The sequence below is a fragment of the Bradysia coprophila genome, unplaced genomic scaffold (assembly GCF_014529535.1).
Source record: "Bradysia coprophila strain Holo2 unplaced genomic scaffold, BU_Bcop_v1 contig_415, whole genome shotgun sequence".
Classification (NCBI taxonomy): domain Eukaryota; kingdom Metazoa; phylum Arthropoda; class Insecta; order Diptera; family Sciaridae; genus Bradysia; species Bradysia coprophila.
The window spans coordinates 134345-154100 of NW_023503670.1; the positions used below are offsets into that span (position 1 = coordinate 134345).

General features: G+C 33.3%; 2 protein-coding genes and 1 long non-coding RNA gene across 10 annotated transcripts in view; 2 read left to right on the plus strand and 1 right to left on the minus strand.

The window, feature by feature from the left end:
• The window catches only part of LOC119082307 (tyrosine-protein phosphatase Lar), a 159338-nt gene that overhangs the window by 111971 nt on the left and 27611 nt on the right, over positions 1–19756 (plus strand). The gene's annotated exons all lie outside the window — the stretch shown is intronic.
• On the plus strand, positions 3543–11747 carry LOC119082313. The gene is made up of 3 exons (XR_005088616.1): positions 3543–3554; positions 7498–7500; positions 11682–11747. It is a non-coding gene; the product is annotated as an uncharacterized LOC119082313 (long non-coding RNA).
• On the minus strand, positions 10173–11202 carry LOC119082311 (trypsin delta-like). The gene is made up of 2 exons (XM_037191813.1): positions 11049–11202; positions 10173–10990 (listed from the first exon to the last, which is right to left on the minus strand). The coding sequence occupies exons 1-2, from the start codon at positions 11092–11094 to the stop codon at positions 10248–10250; spliced, it is 789 nt and encodes a 262-aa protein (XP_037047708.1). The 5' UTR covers positions 11095–11202; the 3' UTR covers positions 10173–10247.

Consider the following 19756-nt stretch of genomic DNA (forward strand, 5'->3'; position numbering starts at 1 on the left):
TTGTCCAAGGGCTCGGCAACACAATCACTTTTGTATCCATTTTCGAGGCGAGTGCTGGAATCGAATTCGCTAAACAAGCATTTTAGCATAAGTTAGGAACAACGTTCTTCCGAAACGATGTGGGAAATAAGCGACGAAGTCGCGATATTTCAACACTAGTTGGGAAATATACTATTTAGCTAGTAACGTAGCAATATATTTTGCATCAATCGCTTGAAAATCACGTTAAACAAACGAAGTAACAGATTTGTTTTAATGCTATATGCTTGCTATTTGTACCGTCGGTACTCGCAAGTATTTCATTGCATTCTCTAACGTCACAAAATGAAATTGCGAGTCCTAAATGCAGTGATGGGTTAAACATTGGACGATATAACACGCCTTCTGCAACGATTACTCGATGGTTGTTGTACATTATAATATCAAAACAGAGCACTTCGTTACATAACATACATAAAATGATGACGAAGGTAAGATACATATTATTATAATAATATTCTTTGTCATCAAAATAACCGCGATTTTAAATTAAATTTTAATGTACAAAAGAAATTCATGTTTAGTTTTTTGTTCCGTCGGGTGGTTCGTGTACAGCTTGTATGCTTCTCTAAAAATTGCTTATAAATTGACTGTAAGCTTGTTATTTTAAATGAAAACTATAATTTAAAATTTAAATTAATTTATAATTTTATTAAACCGTCAACCTACAGTGAATGGCAAGTTATTCCAAATTTAGCGAAAGGAATTTTCCCAGACATTGGACGTCATTTTGTATAATTGATTTTACTTTATTAAACTTAAACTTGGTTATATCATAGGTACAGAATGACGGATAGTCGTTCTTTTCCATTTGTTTTGCGGCCACGGATATAGTCTAACACTTTTAAGACAAGTCATCCATATTACGGTCTAATACCAAAATCTATTACTTCACATTTTATTTTATAACAAAATAAATCAACAAATTAATTTACAGATAAAAATTTTCAATCTATTACTTCCAGTTTAAAGAAATTTCAGGTATTCGTATTTAACATATTTAAAATAAAGTAACACTACCCAGAGCACACAGCTGATTATTACCGTTCTAGTCGGATAACAGATGATTATTCCTTCCTAAAAAAGTGTATTGTAGTCCTGACTGAATAACGAATATGATACTGATACTGGCCAATATACACAATCAATCTAAACAGTACACGAAAACAAGTTCACCACAACCTTTGTCAATGCGAAATTGGCATGTCACTCACGTCTAACAACTTAAAGTTTTCGCTTAATTTGTACTAAGTGTCTCCGTTGTAATGTTTAAAGCTAAGGTCCATGTTTTTGTACAGCAATGACAGTTGCCAACGCACTGCTCCTAGCATGAACATAAGAAATATTTGGAGGCTGATGAAGTCACAGTAGGCACTGCTTTTCTTTCGCAAAGATAGATGACTTCTTTTCGTTGTATGAGTTAAAACACACAATACTATCAATCTTAAGCGGTAGCTCTCATCACAAAAGCCTCCAATTCGGACATTTGTCAAAGGAGTGTTCATGCTAGGAGCGTTGCAGTTGCATATTGTTTCAATATGATGACGTCGATAGTCCTTCTGAAAGACAACTGCGATATAGATTTTATCAACATTCAACAGGATGCAAAACCATTTAATTCAGTTCGCTCCTATATACGTTTACTTTTATCGTCGCTGTCGATAATAGATGACGAAAGATTAAAAAGATTAACTTCCTGCTATGATAATCATCTTGGTTTTGCTTTTTTTGTCAAATCTGACTGCCGAAAACATTTATGGTACCGGAGTAATTTGTCGGACAGTTAATTATAACTGCTTGTTATTACATACTTACCGATTATAAATGATTCTACTATGAACCATTACTTTGCGGATATATTTTATGCTCGTATACCATTCATATATAACTCACGAGATTTTTTCCGTTTGTCATTTATGTTATGTTCCTTGTGTTTTACGATATATTTTCTAAGAATTAATGTACCACCTATATGTGTAGACTTATATATATGGCTCACATATATGTCGACAGTGTACAATCCGACCAAGTTCCCATCGCTGTCTAAAAGCGTTTATTATTTTATTTCTTTTACCGCAACAATTTCGCCTCACTTTCTCACTCTCCCTTTCTCGGTTTAAATGTTTTCTAAATGTGTATACACATTTGGTGTATGTGTTTATATACAAAGGTCATATCTTTGGTGTTTTTACCACACATTTCACCGAAAATGTTGCTGTACACAAGCTTTTCATCGCCTACATCCATTGCCCCCCGATACATATGTGTACATTTTGGCTGGTTGTATGTTCAAAATTGTGTAATGTAACGTGTTGTTTTATGTTTACTTGCATGCGATACTTTGAATGAGGAAATTTCTTTTGAGGTTTCTATTATTCTGCAGGGATGTGTGGAAGTTGTTTCTATACAACCGGAACGGTAAACTTCGAGCTTGTAATAGTTTTCAATTGGTCTCGTTTTGTATGTTAACATTTGCTGAGTAAAGGTATAACACGAAAATTGTTGACGATGGAAAGAAAATTAGTGCATCAGTTTGTCAAAAATCAATATAGTAGTCTTATCCAGGAATACTTTTTTCGACTAAACTTATATTATGTGCTAATTCGAAGCTAATAAACTTATGGATCTTTAGACGAACTTTATTTATAGAACTTGGTTGACTGTAAACCTTTTAGAAACGACATATGTGTCGCGAAGTAATCTGCTCTTCCTTTTGTTGAAAGTATCTCCTTGTAGTTGATCGCTTCAAATCTATCACTTAAATACTTTTATCATGCAGTTCCCGCTATATAACAGAACACTAGCCAGCGTTCATTGTTTATTCGTGTCATCGTTATCGAAAGCAGATGACTTGCGGTTGCAACAAAATTGAATTTTCGACATTATTCCCTTTTTGAGTATGTGTGGTGAATAATCTTGTAAAGATCAGACAAGTTTGTGAAAAGCTCACAAGGGGACACGTCCTTAATTGAGGAGATAAGAATTATCACTTTGGTTATAAATATAGCTGAGATAATTTTCAATGAAAGTGTAACCCATTGAAAAACTAGTTTTTACTTTTACTTAAATTCCGGACCATCCTATGATTCTATTGACACCTGATGGCTCTTCCAGTTCCACTTTATTGTATATTATAATACCTTGATTACGTAGCTCGTGTTGTGAGATAAACCACTATACGTACTCTGTTACATTCGTAATTAAATGTGTGTAGTGCTTCGTAGTTCCACAAAGTACTTTGTGATAAACTGATTGTGACTTCCCTACTTTATTATAGTACACTAAGTTATAATACCATAACAAAGGGATCAACTGCACTCACACTCAAATTAAAACTATCTCATTCTCAAAATGATATCACTAGCATCACCAAAATTGAATTTTCAAAAGCACTTACTAAAAGTCAAATATATTCTATTCATACAAACATTATAAAGAGCTAGAGCAATTCATTTAAATAGTGCAATCTTATAAATGTTGATGTGCAAATTGATATAATATTCTGTGGTTTTGTGGTGTGTAACAAACGGTAGCAAGTTTCCCAGTAAATGCTTGGAAGGAATTATGCTAAGCTGAAATCATCTTACTCTGTAGCTGGTGTTCGATAGATGGGAAATTAATGAACACTCAAAGATGTTTTGCATCAATGCAAATATTCATGTTAATAATAGTTCGGATCATATCAGCAAATGAGAATAACGAATTTTTGATTAGACGCATTTATGGATTACACATCATTAGTGCTGACAAAGTTAACGACTAAATTATCAAAGGAAGTTCTAGCAATAAACTGTACAATAAATTGATGCCAAAATAACAGATTATTTCGGCTTTTGTTTTGTTTCGCTATCAATAAGAGTGATATACTGTCTTATCACCTGTCAAGTATAGTTTATTGTTAGAAGTGTCCTTTTATTCCGTCAATATTTTTCTGCGTCTAAACTTTTCAACAATGCATGAGTGTCCTATGTTCACGTATTTCTTTGAGATATCAAAAAGAGATTAATTTCTAACCACAATTGCAGAGACGATTTCAAAATTTATTTTGAGAAGATGGCGTTTTGTTGACGCTCTCTGATGACAGTGCAGGTGAGAAATTTTTTATTTTCTCACCTCTTGTTTCTGTGGGGTCAACCAGGAGTTTTTTTTCCTTGCAACTGTCAATTTTTTTTGGTTTTGAAAATGGTGAAACAAATTGATTTGTTTGTTTCGTGGATAAAAACGGTTACTCACACCACGCACGGATGAAAAAACTATGTGTTCCCCTCGAGTAGAAATATTAAATTCCAACTCGAACGAATTGATGATGAAAAGAACTTTCCATCTTATTGGAATGTCCTATTTTCTCCCCTTAGTAAACAAATAACCATTTTCTTAGGAGCTTAAGTATTTTCTGCGAACCGTTTCTTTGGAATGCTTAATACGATGAAAAGAGATGTGATCCAAGAAAAATTTGCTACGAAAATTTATTGACTTTGAATAACATGTTTCCATAGGATGTAGGCTGTTCAGAGCTAATGATAGTACAAGGTATTTCTATCGAATAAATCTCAAGTTCAATCCGCATTGGAGGTGGAATATAAACCTAAACATTACTCGATTGAAGAGACTATTATGTGCATCACACATCCTTTGTTCGTATTACAACACTTGCGTTTCATTTTGTCGGTAAGCCATTCGTTCAACTTTAATTAAATGTTTTCTCTTTCTAACGAGTAATATCAGATTTAGTTTAGATTGATGTCTGAATTCCACTTGAATTCTGCAAATAATCTTTAGTTACAGAGAACGTTATAACTTTTCCAAAGTGTTTTTATGTTTATGTTTAAAGAAGTGAACATACTTTGTGTGGATCGAGTAAATGTATAAACAGTATACAGTTTATCCAGAAGAAACCCCGACTAAATGAAGATGATATGCAACTGCATTTTCTCTTTACAGCCATTTGTATAATATTCATCTATAAATTTGCATTTGAAACTAATTTCTTTTACAACTTTTTTATGCTTCGCTTTGCATAAACATGTAAATATACAACAAAACATGAACATAAACGGGATAATAAAAGAAAACAATTTAATCTCAATGTGAATATTCTCATGGTTATAGGAAAAACAGGAAATGTTAATATAACTTCGTATTCCTAGTGTTATAGGGTTTTTAGCATCTCCGAACCTGACTCAACATTAAATTGTGCCAACAAACACACAGCCATCGTACAGAGTAAATTGAAAAAAAAGGAACAACCAAAGTTCAAATATTAAGAAGGTTTTCTGTATTTGTTATGGCCTTCTTTTCTTACTGCAATGGGAGTAACAAAATAATTTTATGTTCGTCTCAACACACAGCAGAAAAAAAAACCGTTACCAAACATTTGTATCCTGACCCGGTTAGTATGTATGGAAGATATTATTCTTCCATTATTCAAATGAAAAATACCATTTAGTCAAATTGAAAATGTTGACGGGTTTTCCGCTGCCAGACTGATGTAACATGGGGAATTATTTTTTTTTTATCATAGAAAATGGAAACGATGAGCAGAATCATAGTAATATATTCTAATAATAATAAAAGCATCAGGGAAACGTGGGATTTTTTTGCGCTGAAATGATTGAATATGGTTATCAATGCCGTCGGCTTGAAACACTTTGTATTAAGATATTGAAAATGAATTCAGTCGATCGAAATGTTTGCTCTTGTATGGAAGCAAAGAAGAATTTCTATACGTACCGTCAGACCAAATTCAATTACCATTTATATTGCCTTATATGTTTCAAAAAAAAGTGCCTGCACCTATTAACCCCATGAATTTTGTGCAGTTAATTATCATAAAATGAACGTTATCGTGCAGAGAGAGGGAGAGAGAAAGACTTATTTTCCAGACGGTATATTTCTTCATTAGAGCCGATGCACACATACATTTTTGTTGAACGTTGAAGTAGTTTCTGCCCTATCAAACATCCGGTACATTTATCTCGCTACGAGCAATAACGGCAGAGCGTTGACACAAACATTATTTTTAGTTTACACTCGGAATCAACAATCACACTTTCGGACTTTTTATGGCCTTACGGAACAAAAACATAAAGTTTAAAGTACGGTACGACATTGTTCATTGTGGTAGAGAGATATTTGGTAGAATCACTTTGTAAAAAGTAAAGCCTCTCTGTTCGTAGCGAGTGTGTGAGGGTCTTATGGAATGGTATTTACGAAATTTCAGAGGTGAAGGAAGAATGAAATGATGTTAAAAGTACTGCATTTAGCTTATCAGCTTAGAGTAAGAAGTTGAAGTAGTTTTACGTGGATAACCGTTCTACTAGAAAATTGAAATATTTTCGTTTTTCAACTAATTATCTCTATAGATCGATGATTGATGATTGGACAAATAATATAAAGCAAAGGTTCATGCTTCGGACAAGCCTTTTTGTAACAAAGAATATTTAGTAGTATGATGCGATGTGCACGCTACTAAGACTCCGAGCTGAGCACTGTGTTTAAAAATAAAAATAAAATATTTTAATGAACTTCCAACCACGCTTCCCACAATCAGACCATGAGTGTGTGAAATTATGCAGCTAGGAAGCGTACCGAGTCAAGTATCCCTCTGTTCACATAAAATCACAATTTCGGGTTTAGAATGCCGTTCCATAAGAAGCTAAAGTACACTGGCACTATTAAGTTAAAATCATGTGTTTTATGGGAGTGTGTGGAATTCGGGTATGCATATGAATTTTCTGTTGGATTTTTAGAACATACTTTTTGGTTCTTTAAGGCTATTGTTTGTATATAACACAGTAATTTAATGCTCTTTTTGTGCATTGTGTTATTAGTGATGAAAATTTAGAGTATTAAAACTAATTAAAGCAAATATGCATTGGAGAGATTTCAACGTTTGCTCAATGGAAATATGTTTTTACTGGTAGTTTTGTCCGTTATTGTATGGAGGGAGCGTTTATCTTTTATTTATAAAACAAGGGTCGTACCTCTACTGTTAAAATTGATATTCGTAGTCTCACATCCATCATCTCGTGCACGATTTCGACACTTGTATCACAAATAACTATCACAAAACTGCGAGATCCGAATGCGTCCTAAAATCAAGCTTACATTTCAGTAATACAAAAAGTATACAAAGCTACTGCTATAATTATATTTTCTCATTTAAGTACAAGTTTCTGTGAACTTTGAAAATATAAATATTAATTGGAGCATGCAAATTACGTTGTTTTTACCTGACTTTTGCTGCTACCTTTATGTACATACTCGCATCGTATACATAAAATTAAATTATTAAAACAACTGAAAAAAACGTACACATAACAAGAGGGTCGCCGTTTTACCTATTCGCCGGACATTTTCTGCACTATCTATGCAAATTTATGCATAATACATGCATTCGAAATAAGAATTTCCCGGACATGAGTGGGTTACATTGAATTGGAGAATAATATAAAAAAGAGAGTTGTATTACCGGGTTGAATTGTATGGCATATGTGTTTGTACGGCTGTTCGATTTTGTTTTAGTTCCGGCGATCTAGGCTTGCAGCTTTTATTGTATAGAAATGGTCATTCGGATGTTGGAGTTTTCCTGCCAATTTGAGAAGAAAAGTTTGTTTTTTAGTCTTGCAGTTGCATTTGTGGAAATGAAATGAAACGCTTTCGGTAAGCATTCAGATACATGCGAATCTCCTCTATTATCAATTTTTTTACAATAAAAAAATTGTTGATACCAAATGGTTTGTCACTCATCACTCATGTTACTTCTTTTGATCTAATTACATTCAACCGATTACAGTGAACGACATCTAAAATGTCTCACTGTCAAATTTTTCTGAGAATTTTATTGTGTCATTGCAAATTCACAATGACATTCTCTGAAAAAATGACAGTGAGACATTTGAGATGTCGTTCACTGTAATACAAAATCTTTTACTTCATTATTTCTAACATACACTTTTTCATGGAAGAATCCATTAAACTAAACGTGCATTTGTTTTTGCTGTAGTTGACTATTAAAAACACCCAACGTAGATCCTCACATTACGATGGGTGTCAAACGATGGATTTTTTTCAGGAATTTTAGTACATTGATTTTATGTGCATTTTTAACATTTTCTTGATTTCGACAGAATACCCCGACATTTTTTAATTAAATGCCATACCTTTTATGTGCATTTTATAGTTGGAATTGTTATTTAAATCCAATAAACACAAAAATCAATTTTTTACTCAAAAAATTCTTTTATATATTTCTCGCTTAAAAAATGCACTTTATCTGACCGCAAACCTCGATATAAAGAAGGCTTTGCGATTCGCGTATAAACATCAAATACATAAGCCAACACATAAACTTTATAGTCGAGTATATAAGTTTTATAGTTGAACTGTAAAGGTACATAGATGAATTGTTTATATATGTACACACAGAATATGTGACTTGTTTTTGGTCAAATAAAGTGCGTTTAAGCGCTCAATATATAATTTTTTTTATTCTACAAGAACTGTATGGGTGTTTAATGTTCTCGAAATGGCAAATAGGTTCTCGACTTCGTCTCGAACCATTTACCATTCCTCGAACATAAAACACCCTTTACAGTTCTTGTAGTATAAATAACTATAATAAAATAGTTTCAATTTACATCGATCCACTAGAAAATTTGGTCAAGTAAATTCTAGGCCCGCATGAAACAATACCATATACCACATATTACGGTAAACCTGAATAGCTTTTAGCTATCAATATCGAATATGTTACTTACCGTCACCTATGATATGATTCTGTGGTACAACTCCTCATTTTGTATTGTCATACTGAAACGAACGGATATATGGTTCAACTTTATTGACCAATTCTGATTTCGAATTTGTTGTAACCGTGGAGTTGCAGTGTACTCGGAACCTTTGGCTTCAATATTGTTGTGGAAATAAGTGGGTCTCCAGACTCGCAGCAATATAACGACCAATAAAAAGTAAGAACTTTGGACTTCCTTTTTCTTCAAATATTTACATCAGACTTTGATGTTTCTTTAATTATTTGCTTTGCTGTTCGATGTCCGTTGCAAAAATTGTTGTACGGTCGATTGGTATCCACTTTCTTTTGAATAACTGCGCTCTTACGGATATATTTACAGCAATTAAGAACTGTTCTTCATTTTGTGTTTTGAGTTTTAATGAAGACGATAAAATACTGAAACTTTCTAAATGCGATTTTAATGAATTTTAACCATCAATAAGTTAACCATTTTAGCAGTGGAAGCGGAATTGATAAAATTTAAGCTGTCAATTTACCCAACTAAGATTTATTATCTTCTCGATAAGCTTTACTTTGAAAAGAATATACCAGACAAAAACAACCGGCACTGCGTCCTCTTATTTTTCACATCAGTCGAATTTTGTCGTAACTTTAAAATCAAATTCCCGGTTATATTACCTACTGTACTGGCTCAACAAGTTAAGAAAATTTATTACACCTGGACTAATTTCAATTGAATTATTGGGGAAATCCTGTAAAACTTCGATAATGAACTTCGTTACGTATAAAACATAGGTATTTTGTGGGCATTCGGTAGGCTTTCGACATCTTAAAACTTTTGATAAAGGTTCACGTATCTCAACCGAATAACATTAACGTTACATTAGATTGGTTTGTGGTGCCTTTTTTAAATAAAACATTTTGTTATAAGCGCACTTAATGTTTTGGTATTAGGTATCTAGTTCGGCTAGGGCAGCTAACTATTTTTTTTCTAGAAATTCTCGTTTCTTTCTTCTATTTTCGTTTACGCATCTTAAAAATAAGTTCCTGAAAATCGAGACAGGGTTCAAATTCGATTCAAATCTCTAAAAATTTGAAGAATGTCGAGAAAAGTTCAAGAGATCTTCTGAAATTCCTGGCTACAATTGTAAATCTTCTTATAAATAAAGTGATATATAGCGTTACCAAATCTTTATTTCATTTACAAGCAAATGTTATCGAGCTCGTATTCTGCGAATACATTTAAAAGATACGACAAGCAGAGCAATCGACAGAATCCGATAACAGTAAAATTGTAATTGTTATACGACGCCTACCTAAACTGCAGACGATAAGGTTATCCATTATCTTTGTACTTCAAACTGATTAAGGCGACAGAATATAAAAAGCAATAATTCACTTTGCGACTTTATTAGTTTGATCAGCATCAGTGATTGTAATAATGTCGTTACATAAACTAAAAGTCCCAACTGTCGATCCAATTTCTGTAGAAAGCTGTTCTAGCATAGACTCCTGGGAATCCGGGTACAGCGCATCCGTAGCCCCATGATACAACACCATGTAACACGTTGCCAACAACGAGTGGCCCACCGGAGTCTCCTTGACAGGCGTCACGTCCACCTTCTTCCAATAAGCCAGCGCAAATCATACCATCGGTAATGGGATTCAACTGTTCGTATGCTTCACCGCAAATGTCGTTGCTGACAATCGGTACAGTGACGACTTGCAAAATTTCTGGCGGTGATCCTCCTTGAGACAATGCTCCCCAACCGGATGTCTGTGCATCGGTTCCATGTGCTACTACGAATCCCTGAGCTGGTAAAGCGATTGCTTGAATTCCTGGTGCGAATGTGAGAGCACTTTCCAAAAACATTAGTGCAACATCATGGTCGAAGTAGATCGGTACATTATAGTCTTCATGTTCGATAATTCGACTGACTGGAACTTGTACACCGCCACTCGTTCTGAATGTCGATCCAGCTCGAACAGCGACAAATTGAGTCATTACTCCACGAACACAATGAGCAGCTGTAATGACTTTCGTTGTCGACAAAATCGATCCACCGCATCTATGACTTCCGAAATTGGTCATCGATATTTGCCATGGCAATTGTTCGATTGTGGTATCATTTCCACCAACTATACGTCTATCCAGCATCGGCACCAATTGCCTTTTGTATTGGAAAATTGTTGGAGCAGCTGCAAACAATTCGTTTAAAATTTTCTCGCTACAACTTTGTGTTTAATTTAAAGTAACCTGTAACACACAGTGCAAGTGAAACCAAGAGTAGAAAACGTAACATCTTGTCAGGAGACGGTATCAACCTATTCCGTTCGACTTGCGATGATGAACAGCGTTAGTTGATTAATGAGTTTAAAAAATCGCAATTATAAAACTTACAAATGTGCGGACAATGTTATCGATTATGTAAGAGCGTAGTGGTTTTTTTTATAACTGATAAGATTCGTCTTATTTTATCTGGGATATTTTATAATTTACAATATCGGACATACTACATCAACTTAATTATAGAATGAAACGGTTCGAAATATGGTATGATAATATGGTACAAATTTAAATTCTATCGTTAAATGCCTTTCAGCTTAGTAATAGTGTAAGATCCTATTAGTACAAATTGAGGACATTTCATTTTGACTAAAAATTATAATTTTCAAAGCTTTCAAAAATCGTGTATTTAGCTCAAGTTGATTTGAATAAGTCATTCCAGAAGCTTGTTACACTTAATATCGAAGTGGATTATGATATGACAAATTGAGGACATTTAATTAGGCTGAATAAGTATTTGCAGCGTCGTTACCAAAAAAGTAGTATTTCGACTTTGTACTACTAAACTGTCATACTACTAAGTTTTCATTGTCTAAAAAATAGGACTAATTAAGGACATTTGTTTGGCATAAACACATTCACGACAAATACACAACTTAAGCTAGTTACTAAAATGCAGCATTTCCCAATTTAGTCTACTGCGCCTGAAATAAGGCAGGACAAATTCTAAAATTTGGTCGGACATTAAGGACATATTCAGGACATTTATTTGGCAACGGCTACAGGTAGCAATCAGAACACATGTGCCAATTTGTAACGCTACCCTCAGAAAGACCATGATAGTTGTCTGATTACAATGATAGTAACTCGTATCACGGAAACATTTAAAATGGAAAGGCTGCAGTTGAAATGAATTCAACTTAATTTAATTTCATGCTGTCTTCCACAATACTAAAGCTCTACCAAGCCGTGACAACTGTAGACGAACAATTCTACTCTTGCAGAAACATCAAACGTTTCACAGTTTCATGATACAACCGATAAACGCTTCACTTCTGTTGTTCATAAGAATTTTACGGAGTTTGATACAAAATATTCTGCTATCCTTAAGTTACGGTAGAAAAGTCTCATTTTGTTTTTATCAACTGTAAGCAACTGTGGAAAAATTTTAGCCAAATTTTGAATCCTACTCACCTTTGTGGACTTCATGCACCTGTAATTGTAATATTACCACCACCCCATAAACATAACTATAAAAGAAGATACTGTGTAAGATAAAAGTTTTTTTTTTATCATATTACATAAACACACTACGTGCATTCCATCTCACTATCTAGCCTAAGTGCTAAATTATTTTACCTTATTGTTCCGAACAAAAAGGTAAAAATTTTCAACTTTACATGTAAACCAATTAATTAGCTTCATCGTATAAAACGTAAAACATTATCTCAACGACTCACAAAAGATTCATTTTTCTCCCATGTTTACTTTACTTTTAAGAAACTCCAGGCGGAGTCGGATTCAAGCACAACGTAAGGTTTTTATGTTATCCAAAAGTTTTCTTGCATTACAAAATAGACATGATATGCTGGCGGAAAACTATGTTCAGTATTTTAGTTAAAGCTTTTGGTGGAGGCTTTGACACTATGGTCGTCTCTCTCGGTAGTACACACGATATGTGATGTATGTTTTTCCTTCACGTTACTGTTTTTTAACTTTATCTTTTTTTGTTGTATAGAATGCACATTGCACAACTTTGCTTATAATATTCTCCATACAAGCTGAATTATTGTTCTTCGTCGTCTATAACACACAACACATCAAACACGGTAGACGAAATTGTCCGAAAAGATATAGTAGACGAACACATTCCTCTTATAATATGAACATAACTTGCAATATTCTATACATACTTCACTTCTTCACTGTTTACACGCAGATAAAGTACAGACCAATTTCAACTTTTAACCTTAATATTCAGCTATTTAATGTTAGCTCTTTGGAAGCTACCATCAACAAAGTTATCATGTTTTTAAGATGCAAACGGGTCCTTTTTAGTAAGTAAAATGCTTCAGTTGGAAAAAAAATCCATTTTTAAAATTCATAGAGCTAAAGTCTTTTATATTATTCTCCGCAAATCACATGAACTCTGCGGCGTATAAATATGTAGTGCTGCATAAAAGGAAATGTTAACAAAAAAAAGAGCTGGTTGTTTGCTTTTTATTTTTATTAAAAATGTGATCCAGCGATTTGAATATAATACCAAACAATAACGTTGGGTAATTTACGATTTAGAGAAGGGGAACGTAAATTCTGGATGAAAACTGAAAATACCAACGATACGGTAAACACGTTTTGCTTCCTGGTACAAAAGACGTATTCCTTAACCATATTTTGATTACATCGAATAAAGCGAATGTGTTATAATACTCTTACCATTATACATCCATATACACCATGACTGTGTTTTCAGCTTTACTTATCTCTCAATGTGGATTTACTCTACAACAATAACCACTATGGCTTGGTATAACAAAAAGGATCAAAAACTTAATCTTTAGAGTGAATTCATGTAACCATTATGAAATCAAAAATAAGCAAAGAAAAAACTTTTTTTTTGCTCTTCATGTAAAAACAAAGAACCGAAAATTTACACTCCATAATCTTATCCATACAATGTTGTGTAGCGTTTCAATGTTTTTTTTTTGTATCATCGAAAACAATGAAAACTTACAGAGAAAACGAGCGTGTAAAAAGTATTAAGAACTTTCTTGTTGTTTAATTTCTTTGTAAATAAGTGTACGTTCAAACATTGAAAAATTTCCATAATTTTTCTGGCAAAAACTTTTTCCGTATGTTCGCACTTGCTATATATTATGATGGTCCTACATAAATCTATGTCGATGCGGGGAGAACTTACCCTTTTAAATAACGCGAAAAAAATGAATTTTTAGAGGTTTTTTTATCTCGCATTGTTAATTGAAACTTGCTATTTCCGAAAATGATCCTCTAATTTAATAAACCGTAAAACGAAGAATTTGCAGAAAAAAAAATACTTCACCAAATTCTAATTAATTATTCAATAAGTTTTAATTTTCTTAATCCTTGTCTCAGGCGAAAAAGTTTTTTTTTCTCTTCCTTTCCTCACAATTATGACAAAAAATATTTTCTCCCTTCCACATTTGTATCATAATCACCCTCCATCGACCCTTGAGAAATGATTTTGCGTTTTTTTTTCTGTTAATACTACAGTTGCCACAACCACGTTCTAGTCATCATCACTTTTTAATTCCAAAAAATTGATTTTTTTTGTCTCCCTCTTCCCGAAAAGCTTTACCTTTAAAAATATATTGAGTGAACTTTTATTGCCTTCTTACATTTTAACGACTTTTGCATTAATTACAAAGTTTCGTTTTTATCCTTTTAATGTTATTATACCCGCTACCTTTTGTGTATATAACAATAAAAAAATTTTGTGATCAATAGTCGTACCATAAAGTGAAATTCGTATAGCTTGTGATTCTTCTGAAATTAGTCATTTCGCTGAAACGATAACATCGATAAAAATGAACTGTAAACTTTTACTCATTATGTTACTCATTTACCGCAGAGATTAATTGGACACAAAACATTCACTTTAATTGAGTATGGTACTTGTGTATTTTATGCTGCATTTACTAATTTACTTAATTGACAAATGAACAATAAAATTGGTGAACTTGTTTTTTCTCTAGCCTTGATGAACTTTGAAATCACGGCAGAGTAAAATAAACCAGGCAGGAGCGGTTCATTTTCGAAACGTCAAATAAGGGACCTAATACACTGGATGAAAATGAACTCAAATGAACACTGACATAAATTGGAAAAATTTTATTCGCAGGTCCCTGGTTAAATCAACGCTCCTGCCTGGTTAACTTTACTCTGTCATGTTTGAAATGATTCAATCCAAAAATCAATTCTGTCATGGTTGTGCGAGCCTATGTGACAGACCCAGTTATTGTTAATATTCGCATGTTGTTACTAATATTGCATCCGTTTTCGTATGACATTAATTAAGTACATTTTAATGGCCCTACTTCATTTATTTACAAAATTCATTCGTACACGTCTATATATATACAAGAGTGTAGCCTGTGTGCCCGTTAATAAAACACGTGATGATGACCGATGACGACAAGCAACCTCATTAATTCTATATTCTTCGACGCAATTATTATTCCAAAGACATTTTTTATCTTCTCCTTTTTTGTATTTCAAAACTCAAGAGAATTATATAAGAAGAGGTACGTGCATCTTTTACCTATGGATGAGATGATATTAAAAGCGAATAAAATTGTTCTGTTTCCTTAACACAAAAATGTTGAGATATCACATCTGTATATAGAGGATGATATACCCTTTTTCACCATTTAATATATATAGCTGCATATAGATATAATGGAAGGAATGTTCCTCTTTTCATGTGCCCGATCTCTCACACCACATCACGAAAAAAAAGCAGGTGGAACCATAGTTAACGACAAATGTTTTCCGTTATTATGTTTAGCTTCACCTGAGTCTCTAATTCGTTAAAAGCTCTTTGGGTTATGTGGCAACATGATGGTGGCACACCAGCTGCTATAAGGTTATTTGATGGAAGAACAAAACTCTTCTGTATTTATGTTGTAGACGCGACCGATATACACCGACAACGATTCCGCGAAACAGCAATGGAATGACATATTATCATTGTTGTAATTACATTTTCTTTTCGATAGAACGCTTTGTGGCGCCATTTATTATAACCGCACGCACTATAGTAGAATGCTTTCAGGAGGTTTTAGTATTATTGCTACACTTTTATTGTAGCTCAACGGCTGGAGAACACTAATTACATCAGTGATGTAATGTTGAAAGTGGTAAAATAATCTGATTTATGCTAGTCCATTAAATGGACAAATTTTGTCTATGGTACGCCGTGTAAACATTGCCAAACAGGGCCTATTTTGTAGAATTGAATCAAAAACATTTGCTTCTCACAGCTTAGGTATTTTGCGGAATTTACATACAGTTCCTAGGTATAAAGCTTGGTAACTTCACATATTGATTTTACGATGAAACTTTGTTAGTCTTGTTTAGTTGACTTGAATTTTTTTATCATTCCGTTAACGTCCAGCTTAACTTTCTGTTTATGTTTATTGCTGGCCTACAAAATAGAATTAGTCATTTTAAGCGTTATATCCCTCTAGAATAGTTAAATCTGACACTTCTGTAGCAGCATAATCTGTTACTTCAGTTGTTTAAAGTATCGTCTAATGTTTGATGCAAAATCTTTTAAACCTTTTGGTTTTACTGTCGTTACATAAGTGAACACTATTCAGTGTGTTATCGATCACAGATCGCTAGCTCTTTCTAAAATGTTACATTATTGGCTGAAATAAGGCAAATTTTATGAGCTCAAAGACAGTGGTTGACTAACCTAAAATTAAGTCGTTGTTAACCGTGCTGAATGAGAATTCTTCGTTGAACCATCACGATTGATAACTGACTTTCAACAATTACTCCCTTGACACAAAACGGCATAGATGTAAAAATCGTAAACAGTGTATACATTGTATAATAGCACGCTGTGTCCAAATCATTTCTCAAACAAATCTATAGACATCGAATAACAAAAGTTGAACGCTGAAGCTATTATTATAATGATGTATGACATATATACGACAACTATTCATTTTCTTATCTTTTTGTTTGCAAAGAATTGTCTATTTAGCTTTCCATTCCAAAGAACATCGACATCAAATTATTTAATGGCAGTTATATTACTATACGTGACGTATTATTCTGCATCATTTTTATGCGACCCTAATGACATTATGATTAATTCAATTAAGGTGGCAATTTTTTTTCTTCAAATAACAAAACTTTTGCCATTACGTTATATGTATGTGAAGCTTTCACTGAAATGCCGCCTTCTTATCGTCGTCATTTCTTTTACACTTCCAAACAAAAATATATCATAAGAAAGTGCATTAAATGTTTTACGGTCGTCTTTGCTCGTGTTACGTATTTACCTACCCACCCCATACCGTGCGACTAAACATCACCATAACCCATAATCGTAATGCGACTGAGTCGCCATTTCACACACAACAAAACAATTTCTCATTAACACCAAATGCCGTTATAATAAGTTTAACAGCGACCTTAAGCACCATATCTCATGTAACATGTATTGTAATGGCATTCGCTATGTTATTTATATATAAATTGTGTGTATTACACCCACACCCTACGACCATGCATTTTTGCTACTTCTTTATTGCGAAACACACTTGGAACATCAAAACATCGTATAAAACACATTATCCTCAAAGGAATAATTTCTAGAATAGCGTTAATACAACATAAAAGTTTAATATACTTAAAAATAATAATTTTTTTTTCGGTACACATTTTCGTATATAGAATTTTTACCGCGAATGTTAGCAGCATTGAAAGCGATATGGAGTGTATATTGAGAACATTTCTAAGAAATAACATAAAATACCTAAAAATATAAAGTGCAAAAGGAGGTACGTAGCCGCAAAGATTAAAATTCTTAAGTTAATGTTACATGAAAGATGTATTGTTACTCTATTTTAAGCGCAAGGAAGGAACATCTTTTAAATGGCATAAAAAAAAAATACTTTAAAAACGATGTGTAATATATGTGTACCAAGACTGAACAATTTATATATTAAATGCGAAGCGCTCTCACTTGGAACATTTTATAAAATGCAAAAAGTAATAGATATAAAATGAAGGGAAAAAAAATCTGGATGTGGCACATTCCCTAGCTTTGCAAGTTGTTAGATAATTTATTATATGCTATCCCAACCGCAGAACCGTTTCGTTCATGGGAATGAATTCGTTGTCGGTGCCGTTGTAGTTGCATTTTTTTTGTTTCTTTTTTTTGGAGGGGGTTTCAGATTTACTTACGAAAAAAAAGCACAATGTACTTTGCAGCTCCATTACATGGTAATGGGGTAAATGTTGTTCAGCTCATCTAATATGGATGAGTGTGTGAAATTGTGGTTCTAGGAGAAAAAGTTTATAATTTTCTGCTTTTGACATTTATTCTGCTAGTTGAATCAGAATGGTGAAAAATGCAAAATGTAAACGTTTTCTGAGTAGTTTTAATTGAACCATCTGATATGCACCACATATGAAAGAAATAGATGTTTCCCGGTTAGACTGAACTGTATCCATCAGAAATAAGCTGTGGGTCGAAATTAAATTGGAAGTAGAATATACAATTTTCGTGGCTCTGTTGCAACGGTCTTTTCCAACCAATCTTTAATTTAGGATTGAATCCAAGAGATGGAAGTCAGGGAAAAAAACGATTCTTCCCAGTGCATGGGTATATATCGAAAGTATTTTGGGGCGAGTACTTTTAATAGAAACGAATGGTTTCGTGTTTTTTTTTTCTTCACCAAAGGGCTTTTTCCAGGGAAAAATAGGCCATATGTGTCTTTATTGCAACAAAAGACCATAATACTCTTTTATACACACAATAAATGCCAGCGAATTTGGTATCTATTTTTTACTGTTAAATTACACCATCAAAGCAACAATGATACTAAGAAGAACTAATGGTCTTTTTGGTGGTCAAAACCACATTTGAGGGTTGCAGTTCAAAAATAAATCGTAATTTCGGTGGGTAATAAGGACAGATTTATGTTGGCAAAATGTTCACTTCATATTATGCTGGTAGTATATGAATGTGGATTAGTTTCATGATTCCACCATCTAAACTGTATTCCGTTGGTAGGGCTACATTATATGGGGAATTTGTGGCATCGTTTTTAATGTACTTAAAGGAGGAAAATGAGAATTTTATTATGTAGGGACTGAAAATTGACTGACAAATTGAGGTAAGCCACTTTATTGGCATGTGTGTGTTTAAGAAATGGGGTGGGCCACATTTATAGTTTATGACAAATAATTTCGGCATTTCAAAGATTTTTTTTTGCAAGATAACAAAATACCACCGTCGTACCGAAAGAAAAAGGTAATAATTTTGGGCGAAGAAAAAATGGGGAAATATTTGAAATTTGTGTGTATGTACCTTCGTAGTGATTACGATTATGTAAGTTGAGAGTAAAAAAAAAACACGAAAATTCATGTGCTTTATGAATGTAGCTGCGTATGATCTTGGCTAACAGGGCAATTTTCTTCTGGAATTTTAATATTGCATCCATGAGAAAGACAGAGAATTTATAAATATTTATGGTACATCCGTGAAACGAAGCACATTACGTCTATATGTTTTATACACTTTCGTTACACACAGACTTAAGTTGAAGACTTGGAACAGAACATTGAATTTTGTTCACCGCACTGTATGCCAGATAAATATATGTAGGTAGCATTTTGTATTCATGTAACGTTTTTAAAGGATAGGTATTTTGTATTATATCTATTTACGTTATGTACCCATCATTTCCTTCCTCAACACGGGAAGAAGAATGTGGGGTAGAAATAGACTGTAGTATATATGTGTGTTATTACGTGTAGCACAAAAATTTATTTTATATTATACAATACAATACACACACGCCTATATCTATTGTCAAGGATGTTTGCCGAGTTTGTTATACTTTTTTGAAGAGATTTAAAATGGAATAACTTTTTTTTTCGTAAATGTTTCTTTATCG

Excerpts from the sequence above, each read along its gene's own strand:
- LOC119082311 (XM_037191813.1), bottom strand. The coding sequence starts at position 11,094 with ATGTTACGTTTTCTACTCTTGGTTTCACTTGCACTGTGTGTTACAG. Across the intron at positions 10,991-11,048 it reads ACTTGCACTGTGTGTTACAG|CTGCTCCAACAATTTTCCAA; the intron begins GTTACTTTAAAT and ends AATTGTTTGCAG.